This window comes from Triplophysa rosa, unplaced genomic scaffold, assembly GCF_024868665.1.
Source record: "Triplophysa rosa unplaced genomic scaffold, Trosa_1v2 scaffold346_ERROPOS92138, whole genome shotgun sequence".
Classification (NCBI taxonomy): domain Eukaryota; kingdom Metazoa; phylum Chordata; class Actinopteri; order Cypriniformes; family Nemacheilidae; genus Triplophysa; species Triplophysa rosa.
Genome location: NW_026634347.1, coordinates 40,477 through 52,544, shown reverse-complemented (window position 1 = coordinate 52,544; position 12,068 = coordinate 40,477). Strand labels below are relative to the sequence as shown.

Genomic DNA, 12,068 nt, shown 5'->3' with positions numbered 1-12,068 from the left:
GGCAGAAATAATCCCCGACAGTGTGATCAGGACGTGAAGCGGAGGGTCTTGTGTCACACTGAAGGGACTTATTTCGCGATAACAGCCGGCTGCTTGTACATTATCCTGCTTATTACACGGCTACTTGCCACATGAGAAAAAAACTGGACATATAATGTGAATTAGAAATATTTTATTAGCTCAAATTTTACCGAATGCAGACCATCTGCGAGGAAGGTTCTTCGGTTTTAAAGTAAGAAACGACGTTAAAACGTCACGAACAGGCACATTGGTTTAATCATTTGTAAATATAATGTCATATATGTTATTAAAAGACATATTTATAATTTATTTTTGTGTAATATTAAACTGTCCCTCTCAAAATGATTTGCAGCATCCGGGTTACAGGGTGTTATTAGGGGCATGTTCAAGCTCAAACCGGTGCGCAACGTTTTGCTACGTTTTCCGGTTTGAACGACACGTTTCCTGGAAACGGGTTTCAACGGTGTGCAACAGGGTTTGAGATGCGTTTTCTCTTGTTTGGTGGGCGTGTCAAGAATGTCGGCCCAATCAGCAGCAACAGGTATATAACCCACGCGGTGTTAAAGAGACAGCTCGCACAATGGGTCCAAGTAAAGTCGTTTAAATGTGTCCGCTGCAGCTCGGTATACACAACAATTAAAGATATTAGAAGAGATGTATTTTGCAGTATTCAACACGTATTTATACCGATTTCATCAGGCTCCGAAAATTATTCAAAAAGAACTCAAAGAATGGCCTTCTCAGCTGCCATAGTTCAACTCTTGCGTCATCACAACAGGGTGTTCAACCGCACCACCGTTTCCGTTTAAAAAACGTTTTGTCGGGGCTGAACTCAGCCTAGTTTTGAGCGGTTGTTACCCTTGGAATGTCGCGACTGGCCAATCAGAATCAAGCATTCAAATGAGCCGCGTAATAAGCCAAAATAACATGGTATGGCAGCATTACGATCACTGCTTTGAAATGTGTTCTTTTAAATGACTGTGTGAAAAACATTGAACACATTTTAAGCAACACAAAAATATTCGGAACAGCAGTAAACATGGACATTATGTCAGGTTAAATCAGTGGTTTCCAAACTTTTTGAAAGCATGGCACCCCTTTCTAGTCTTTTTTTACATGCATTTCTAGTCATTATACTTACACGCACACATAAATATATAAATACATTAAATGCAGAGGAACAAACAACAAATTAAACATAAACAAAAAAACCTGATGGATTCCTGCACTTTCCGTCTTTGATGAGACAAAAACAGCTCATAAAACTTTGCGAACGGTAAAACAGAACATTTTAGTGGGTTTTAAAACCGTGACTTTTCCCAAACCGTGGTACACCTTGAAGCCGGTATTCGGCACATGCCTTGACTTGGCTCCCAGGCTTCAGACGTACAGACCTGCACACAAACATAGCGTGTGCTCTTATGTTCAGCAGAGGGCATCAGAGCTCCTCTCAATCTTCACCATGACACTGGACATCAGACTGATCACAAACAGATTTACTGCTGCTTCAGACAGAATCACACACACACACACACACACGCACGCACGCACGCACGCACACACACGCACACGCACACGCACGCACGCACGCACACACACACGCACATGTATGTTTTATTATCTCCGTGGGGACAGTACATAGGCGTAATGAGTTGTATACTGTACAAACTGTATATTCTATCCCCTAAACCTAACCTAACCCAACCCCTAAACCTAAAGATCTTCTTCCTTCTGTTCTTCAAATGTATATTTCTGCAAGCCCACGTCTCTGTGTCTGACAGGTAACACGCATGTTGCTGTGTCTGACGAACAGGTCGCGGGTGCGCGCATATGGCGGGCATTTATCATAGCTGACAAACAATATGACACATTTGCAGTTTTGATTGTATAGATATAGATTCATATCCACTTCATCCAACGCTCTTTGTGTTCTGCGTGTTCTTAAGTTTCGCGCTAAGAGGAGTGAGTAATCCTGCTTCAGATGATTCAGATCGTGCTGCGAACTGAACAAATCATTTGAACTGATTCATTAGCCTATTCAAATGGTTTTGCCCATTGTTCAATTAATGCTTTCAAAAGAATCGACTCAAAAGAATCGATCACTCGAGAATGCCCGTAAAAAGAGACGACAACCTTGAAATAAACAACGCGTTTTAAAAAGCATATTTTAAAATGAAGGAACGAAGGAACGTCACGCAATGTAAGTTATGTAACGAAGTAAAAGTACAGATTTTGTACAGACACACACACATGTTGGGTTTCCATGTTTTATGGGGACATTCCATAGACGCAATGGTTTTTATACTGTACAAACTGTATCTCATATTCCCTCCCCCTAACCCTAACAATCACACACAACTGTCTGCTCTTTTACATTTTCACAAGTTCATTCTGTATGATTTATAAGCTTGTTTCCTCACGGGGACCAAAAAATGTCCCCACAAGGACAAGGATTTTGGATATTGCCATCTTTGTGGGGACATTTTGTCCCCATAACGTAGGGTTTACCCTTCCCCCACACACACAAGCATGCACGCACGCACGCACGCACGCACGCACACGCACGCGCACGCACACACACACGCACACGCACACGCACACACACACAACTGATGTGATGAGAGTGAATAAACGTGCTCTTTCTGTTTTCCATCATGACTTTATTGACTTCTGCTCTTTTTCTCTTTTGAATCAAGAAGTCTATTTGAGGTTAATTAACAGTTCTTATATTTATAGATGTTTATTTATCATGTATCATTAATACATTTATATTTATGTANTATATATATAATGATGGTTCAAGTGTGGCCAGTTTGTGGGTGTTTTTATGTTCCCTGGGGTCACAGCGGCCACAAGAGTCACAGTATTAATGTGCAAAATGAAATGAAAAGAGACAGAGAAAGTAGACCACCAACTCAATCTGAACCTCAAGCTGAGGATTCTCCCTGTGTCTTCATTTCTACATCTCTCTGTTCGGCGTCACAACTCTGCACACATGGTTTAAAAACGTGTTAGTTTATGGAAGATTAGAAAATCATGCATTTTCACGTTTCTTTTTTTGGACTTCAACATGTAAACTTGTTATCGTTAGTGTTAGAAATATCCCAGAGAGCGTTTTTACTTCGCTTGCTCGCTTTGTTTGGTCAGTTCTCCTCCCCACCAGCAGGGGCGCTCATACAGGTGTGGTGCGACGGTTGGCATCCTTCGAGTCTTTCTGGACGCAGTTGTGAACCTGTAGGAAGTTTGGGTCTCTTTCTGAGTTGTACGTGGGTGGCGATCCGTGCGGGGCCTTCAGCGTATCGCCCCCGCGGCCGAGCGCGTACATGGAAATATCAGTGGAGGGTAACGCCCCGAACCCTTTCAGCCCCTCCGGCGAGGCCTCCCGCGAGCGCGACGGGTCCGTTGACCGGCTGGAGGAGCGCGAACGACGCCGATACCTGTACCGATAGCTGGGGATCCGTGCGATGGCCGACCCCTGGAGGTAGTCTCCGGCCCCCGTTCGCACCCGAGCCACACGTACCTCACGATGACGGTCGATGAACATGTGAATGGCGAGGACGCCCACCATCTCGGCCATGATGAAGGACAGAGCACCAAAATAAAAACTCCACCCATACGAGTAGCTGTTCTTTTTGGAATCGCTCTTGGACGGGTCGCCCGCGTTTGCTGATATGTACACGATTATCCCGATGATGTTACTCAGACCTGAACACAGAGAGAGAGAGAGAGAGAGAGACAATCAATCAGACTTTCTCACTCTTTTAACATTAAAGCCTGTGAGAAGAACTCTGAAGCTCTGAGAGGTGTTTGAGGATTGACCTGTTCATGTTAATGTGCTCACCTGCAGAAACAAAGAAGATTCCAGCGCTCAAGATGATGTTGTGATGAGACTGGTAGAACTCGCTTGCGGCGACACAGAGACCTCCCATAAAGAGGAGAATGACACTGAGGATGGGAAATATACTGGAGGCCCGAACCGCACCTGCGCACACACACACACACACACACACACACACACACACACACACACACACACACACACACACACACACACACACACACACACACACACACACACAAACACACACACACACACACACACACACACACACACACACACACACACACACACACACACACACACACACACACACACACACACACACACACTTCATATCTCTCTCATTGTCTGCTCTAAATTCACTCCAGATGCCTCTGCTCAGCATTTTATGCTCCTGTAAAAATGCTGATTCCACAAACAGACACAAACTTCAGAAACAGAATCCTTCATCGTGATTTACTAGCATCTGTTCTTCATCTCCTCTCTCTTATCATAACACTGGATCAGTCATTACACACACACACACACACACACACACACACAGATCTCATCTCTAATAACTGTGTTTGTGTCCACGGGGAGACTCTCTGTCTGAGCACTTATCCTGATCAGATTGCTGCTCTTACTCAACATGCACCTCGACGCTTCCAAATCATCTCTTGCTAGTGACATCACAGTATGAGGTCACTGTTTTAGTGCAGTAATATGACATCACTCTGATCCTAAAACAATATCTGTCTGATCTGTTAATGTTCTCATTGTGTGTGTGACCTTGTTTTTATATCCCGGTGGGGATCTAAACCTGAATGCACACCAACTCGTTTGGACCAAAATTGAGGTCCTCATGGGCAAAAAAGCTTATAGATCGTACAGAACAATCTTTTTTGAAAATCTAAAAATGCAAAACATTTTCTATGATCTTTAGGTTTAGGGGATAAAAACATTACGCCTATGGACTGTCCCCACGGAGATAGTAAACCAGACATGTGTTTGTGTTTGAAAATACACATTTTCTGTTATATACAGTGATTAGCTTTATACACATGTCTAAAGTACATGTTCTCATTAGATAGCAAAACAATGTGTGTGTCCTTACCTACTGTTTAATAATGAGAGGAGAGGGCATAAGAGTTTTGACCTATATAAACTGCAGTGAAATATTTATAGTAATGAGTGACCTAATTAAACACAGATCTCAGCACACACTAGGGCTGTGCAAAAATATTGATACATGTAACTATCGCAATATTTTTTTTCCGATAGTGATACGTCTACTATCGATAATTTTTTTTAAATCATGTCATACATACGGCCAAAAGTAAGTGGAAGCGAGCATGGCAAAAAATATAAGAAGGCTTGGAGCTCTCAGAGCTGATGTGTGGGTGTGCTTTGGTTGTCAAAATAAGTCATGGAGTAATGAGTTATATCAAATAATGCTGTTTGTAGCTTCTCAAGTCATGACACAAGTCACTTGGCTACTGCAGTGCATTAGACAGAAAGTTTATTAAGAAAAGTAACAATGACATTTATTGAGCTTTCACGGATGTGACACCAGCACATTTACAGCACGGATGAAGCAGAGGTTTAATACTGCCCATGTTCAGTGTTTTAACTGTAATGCACCACAACAGACAAGTGACTTGCGTGAGCCGCCTTATTCCCCTGTGCTACCCACTTGAGGGGCGCGACCCACAGTTTGAGAAGCCAAACCTCTGATCTAAAGGTCCATGCATCGCACATCATGGCCACTCTGCAGAGGTAAGGGATGTTTTTACTCTTATCCTCACAGAAAACCCCCTCTGGTGTTTTGCATCATGTTGTATTTCTACCTCTACTTTTGACATTTTCTATTTGAAGTATTGCAATATATCGCAAATGTGTATCGTAACAAAATACATATATTGTACCGTGACCCATCTATCGTGATATGTATCGTATCGGGAGGCACTTGCCACTACACAGCCCTAGCACACACACATCATTACATGTTCAGTTGATAAAACAAACACACACATGCGTTTGACTTACGTAGGAAATACTCGGATGCATCAGCTTCATAATCTGCATCTTCAGGAAAGTGATCGATCTGTTTACACATGCCTTTAAAATTACCTGAGATATAGACAGACAGTGAGGAGTTAGTGTAAAATCCTTCAATCACACGTCGACTGTAAGCTCTGAGGTCATTGACAGTAATGTGGAATCTACAGACTCTATGGCCTTAATATGTATTTCACTTTATATTAATATTACACTTTATTTGGAAGGTAAACATCAAAATCAAAGACATGAATTAAGAAGAGTAGGAGCTAGAGAAAGAGAAACGGGAGGTAAAGTCCTTTTCCAACACATTTCTGCTGCAAATCACATCTCATCGTTAACTTCATGGCAAGAAAGTCTTACAGATTTTTAAGAAGAATTTTTGAAGAATCTGAGATTCTGATCAGAATAAATCGACGTTTGTGTGCACATGAGTGAATGACAGTTGACGTTTCCCATAATCCTCTGAGTGACCTGTGACTCTTCGAGTATGTGTGTCACATCACAGATTTCCTGATCAAACAGCCAATCAAAATCAAACCAATCACACAAACTGACCCAAATCCACCTGATTTAATAGCAGTAATGTAAAATCCATCTGCTTCTCACTGTGAAGCTGTTCAGACAGAACTCAACAAAACCCTTGTGACCCTTGATGATCATCATTAGGAGTTATGAGGGGGGAATGGAAACAGGAGTGGTTGAGATGGTTGCTGATGTGGGTTTGTCTGGACCTCTGAATCATTCTCTCTTCTGTGTGTTACAGGACTTCTGCTCTCTCTGCTCTTTGTGTTGCAGAAATGTCTGCTGCTGTACGCATGTATGTTGCATAACTGAGTTACATAATTCAGTGTTCTCCACACGTGCAAGTGTGTGTAAGTGATCAGAACCGTGACTAACAGGATAATTCAGTGATTCCACTGATGTCTGAGATGGGTTATTTAGTGTACACACTCACACACACACACACACGCACTCACTCACACACACACGCACTCACTCACACGCACGCACAGCGCACACACACACGCACACACGCACACACGCACTCACACACACACACACACGCACGCACAGCGCACAGCGCACACACACACTCACTCACGCACACACACACTCACGCACGCACGCACGCACGCACGCACGCACGCACGCTCACACACACACACACACACACACACACACTTTCCTGGCTCCAGATGCACACGTGTATGAATGTGTTTGTGTGTGCTGCCAGGCGGATTACACTGCGGACTGTCATCACCTTCAGCAGGCGTGAAATATTCTGCAAACATCTCACTACCCGTCTGTCTGCCCTACAGCACACTGGTCTGTGTCACTGCATCATCTGTCTCACTGCATCACCTGTCTCACTGCATTACCTTATACTTCATAATCTGTCTCACTGCATTACTTTACACATCATCATCTGTCTCACTGCATTCGCTGTCTCACTGGCACTGCTTTACCTTACACTTCATCATCTGTCTCACTGCATCACCTGTCTCACTGCATTACCTTATACTTCATCATCTGTCTCACTGCATTACCTTACACATCATCATCTGTCTCACTGCATTCGCTGTCTCACTGCATTACCTTGCACTTCATCATTCGTCTCACTGCATTACCTTACACATCATCATCTGTTGAAACTGTTTGGGTCTAATTTGTAATAATAATGGCATAATGTAACTGAGTGCAGCTATAACTTCAAACTGCTGTCATGTGATGTAAGTTTAGCTTTTAATACTAATCATTGTAAATTTAGCATTAATGTTTTTTCAAGCATTTATATACTGTATGTACACACACACATGATTATATCCTCACTGTTGCTCCAGAGTCTGTTATCCACAGACTCGTAAGATGTCAATCGAGGCATTTGTCATGTGACCCGGGGCAGTGAGACATTAAATGTGTCTTAGCGTTCATGAATGTCAGATAAACATCTCAATGATCCGTCTAAAGGTGATATTCTGTGACGTTCTGCTGGACTGTTTAAGAAATGATCACACATCATCAGGACCACATTCAACCAGAACAAGCCCCTTCAGACCTGAGGGGTCAAAGGTTAAAAGCTTTATGTGCAGTTCTCCAGGGATAGCTGATCAGCGTGCGCAGATATCAATGCTATGATTTTACAGGGTAATGGGAGAGTTTCATACAGATATTCTGAATTTAGTGAAGCAGTACTGAAATTATTTGTTTTATTAATAGTTTTATTATTTATATTGCTAATTTTGAATGGATATCCACTAATGTCTTCTGTGTTTAGTTTTTTCTGTGTTGAGACGCTCAGCCCTAAACACAAAACAATCTGTGACTGGTTGGTCTTTTCCTGTCTAAGCGGGTGGGTCTTGATCAGAATTCATGCTGATGTGTTATCAGATGACCTGAGGTCACACAGGTCACAGATGAACACTGTCTGGACATTACAGTGATATAACAGCCAGTGTGTGTTTCCTCATCCTCCTGCCCTGCAGTCAGCAACATCGATTCACTCTTCATACAAACAGCAGCAACAGGAGTGACTGCATATAACGGAGTGTGAGAATTCAAAACAGGTAAGACAAACTTGACAGAGTCGACAAACTCTATGAAAGTTTTGCGTGAGGGATGGAAAATTACAAAAGATGTCTATGACAAGTCCCCACAAAAACTAAATTGAAAGTGTGTGTGTGTGTGTGTCAACAATAACTGAATGACAATGGCACTAATGAATCATTCCAATGGTTGAAAAATTGTTGAATAGTATTATTTCTGTTTGCTCATTTTTGATGTTTAGATAACTGAATGAATGACAGATGGTCTAGACTAGAGCTACAGCGATTGAGAGAGAGAGAGAGAGAGAGAGAGAGAGAGAGAGAGAGAGAGAGAGAGAGAGAGAGAGAGAGAGAGAGAGAGAGAGAGAGAGAGAGAGAGAGAGGAGAAGACCTGAAGAGAGAGAGAAGAAGCAGAGACGGAGAAGAGAGACGAGATAGAGAGATGAGAGAGAGAACAGAGAGAGACAGAGAGAGAGAGAGAGAAGAGTAGAGAGAGAGAAAGAGAGAGAGACGAGAAGAGAGAGAGAGAGAGTGAGAGAGAGGAGAGACGAGAAGCGACAGAGAGAGAGAGAAGAGAGAGAGAGAGAGAGAGAGAGGATGAAGAGAAGGACAGAGAGAGAGAGAGAGGGAGAGAGAGGAGAGAGAGAGAGTGAGAGAGAGAGAGAAGGAGCGAGAGAGAGAGAGAGAGAGAGAGAGAGAGAGAGAACACTGAAACACTTAGCATATATGAATGAGAACTGTCTAAACAACTTGAAAGTATTTTAAGGTGTTTTTTTACATTTATGAATCTTCTTTGTCATTATCGGAGCATGACAATCACGGTCACAATCCTCTGTCCATCAGTGAAAGATCTAGCTGGAGTTTTTACAAACTAACAGCATGAAGGTGAGTATATATGGATAGAAGTTCTTCTTACCTTCAAGACAGCAGGTCCTCCAGAGGCCGGAATGTGTCATCACCTCCTCGTTCTTCTTACTGGTCTCGTTCTCATTAGTACTCTTTATTTTGCAGACCCCGCGCGAGTACAGCCAGTAGTCTGTCCCCACCGCGATGGTCATCAGACTGAAGGCGGCAAACGCGCCCACCGTGGTGAGGAGCATCTGAACCCCACGCTCATAAACACCCATGTTCCCACATTCTATGAAAGGGGAGCCCCCTTTCCTCTTGATGTATAGGAAATAAATATTGGTCAATTTAAGCAGCCGAAACGAGGAGAAAAGGGGTGTCTGAAACACCCGGAGGGCTGAGCACTCTGTAGGCCACTTCTTCTTCTAAGTCAAACTTCACCTGTAGGCCTACCTAAAAACATGATGTAATGCTGACAAATTACTCTGAACATGACTGACACATCCTTCTACTTCAAACATTACATGATCCACTCAAGTTAAAACCATATCCATTACATATGGCTGGTGTAACGTATCTGAAGGATATATGGTTGTAATATAGTGCAGGTTAACAGAGCCAGCCCCACAGCGTCTTTACATCCTCTGAAGCGGAATCCAGATGAAAACCCGTCACATCACTGAACCGCTGCCGGGAGAACAGACGCGTGCGCGCGCCTCCTGTTCCGTTATCTGTCTCCATTAATCTAAACGTTGGAATACCGACATATCCAAACCAATGAACTAAGCAGTGGCTCGTGAAAACGAGATATCCCGATGGAAACAAGTCATTAACAGAACAGTTTTGCGTTCAAACGTTCGTTTTGACTAGACAGAGAGACGTCAATGAAATCAATGCATCCTGGAGATGATCACAGAAACGAGCGAGCGAATAAAATGAAATGAAATCAGCAGTTTCCCTTTTTTCTTAAAATTCTGGTCTCCAGTTTCCATAGGTGGCCTTTAGGCTATATCGTCGAATGTCTCCACGACAAACGAAAATCTTCGACCATCACTCGACACGAATCCGGTCAAAAGAACCGACAAACTCGCCGCACAGCAGCCCTGCTGTTCTCCTCTCAGCCGAACCCGAGCTGCTGTCACACCCGGTTCCCGAACCACAGCCGACCCCCCTCAGTCCTCCCGCAATCAAAGACACGTAGCCTACCGAACACCGAATCACGACGGTTGAATAAAAGCAGCGCGAGGCTGCTCGCGGCGTACGGATGGCGGGATGCGCGAGCGCTGATTGATATCAGGGTCAGTCAGGAACATCTGATATTCCCCTTTTCTCCTCGGTGTCGTTTTGCAGCAGATGGGATTCTTGGGTCGATGTCTGTCGCTGCTGCTGTCTGTCGGTCAGTCAGTCTGTCTGCGGTGCCGCTTGTTGCTGACGAGAATCCTCAAACACTTTTATTCGGGTTTAATGTGACGGATGAAGAACATTTTAATTTCTTACAGAATAATCCAGGTTCCGTTAAAGGTTTCGGTTCGTTCTCACATATAGGAAACATCTGAGGCCCAGACACACTGTGTGACTTTGAGGTGTCTCGACTTGCGACATTCATCTCAATGAGGAAATATTAGGCTACAGATTGCATACATTCATTAAGCTAAAAACTCTTAAAATAAGATTTGCACTGCGCTAATACATGTTTAGTGAGAGCAGTTGATCTATCACCTAGTGATGAATGTTCTGCAGATGATGTGAGCTGGACTCTTGCGTTACCAAGGCGACTGTCTCCCTCTCGCGATGAAACGGACATCAGTAGAGACTTGGAGATGTTTTAGAGATGGACTGATCAACACACTACAGTAAGACACACCACCGATCAAAATTGTGATGTTACCGGCAGCCGTTTTACCACAGTAGACCGCTACAGAGTTACTGTTATGCAAAATTATTTGAATAAACTGTGAACACAAGTACTCTGCTGCATACAATGCCAAGACTGAATGACCTCAACTGCCTTATTGAGAGAGAGGGAGAGAGAGAGAGAGAGAGAGAGAGAGAGAGGGAGAGAGACAGAGGGAGGGAGGGAGGGAGAGAGAGAGAGAGAGAGAGAGAGAGAGAGAGAGAGAGAGAGAGAGAGAGAGAGAGAGAGAGAAGAGAGAGAGGGAAGAGAGAGAAGAGAGAGAAGAGAGAGAAGAGAGGGAAGAGAGAGAAGAGAGAGAAGAGAGGGAAGAGAGAGAGAGAGAGAAGAGAGGGAAGAGAGGGAAGAGAGAGAAGAGAGGGAAGAGAGAGAAGAGAGGGAAGAGAGAGAAGAGAGGGAAGAGAGGGAAGAGAGAGAAGAGAGGGAAGAGAGGGAAGAGAGAGAAGAGAGAGAAGAGAGAGAAGAGAGAGAAGAGAGGGAAGAGAGAGAAGAGAGGGAAGAGAGGGAAGAGAGAGAAGAGAGGGAAGAGAGAGAAGAGAGGGAAGAGAGGGAAGAGAGAGAAGAGAGGGAAGAGAGGGAAGAGAGAGAAGAGAGGGAAGAGAGAGAAGAGAGGGAAGAGAGGGAAGAGAGAGAAGAGAGGGAAGAGAGGGAAGAGAGAGAAGAGAGGGAAGAGAGAGAAGAGAGGGAAGAGAGGGAAGAGAGAGAAGAGAGGGAAGAGAGGGAAGAGAGAGAAGAGAGGGAAGAGAGAGAAGAGAGGGAAGAGAGGGAAGAGAGAGAAGAGAGGGAAGAGAGGGAAGAGAGAGAAGAGAGGGAAGAGAGAGAAGAGAGGGAAGAGAGGGAAGAGAGGGAAGAGAGAGAAGAG

General features: G+C 43.8%; 1 protein-coding gene across 1 annotated transcript; it reads right to left on the bottom strand.

The window, feature by feature from the left end:
- Positions 1-2,818: 2,818 nt before the first annotated feature.
- On the bottom strand, positions 2,819-11,294 carry LOC130550476 (voltage-dependent calcium channel gamma-2 subunit-like). Its single transcript, XM_057327960.1, has 4 exons — positions 9,365-11,294; positions 5,891-5,974; positions 3,863-4,003; positions 2,819-3,726 (listed from the first exon to the last, which is right to left on the bottom strand). The coding sequence occupies exons 1-4, from the start codon at positions 9,573-9,575 to the stop codon at positions 3,194-3,196; spliced, it is 969 nt and encodes a 322-aa protein (XP_057183943.1). The 5' UTR covers positions 9,576-11,294; the 3' UTR covers positions 2,819-3,193.
- Between the last annotated feature and the right edge of the window lie 774 nt (positions 11,295-12,068).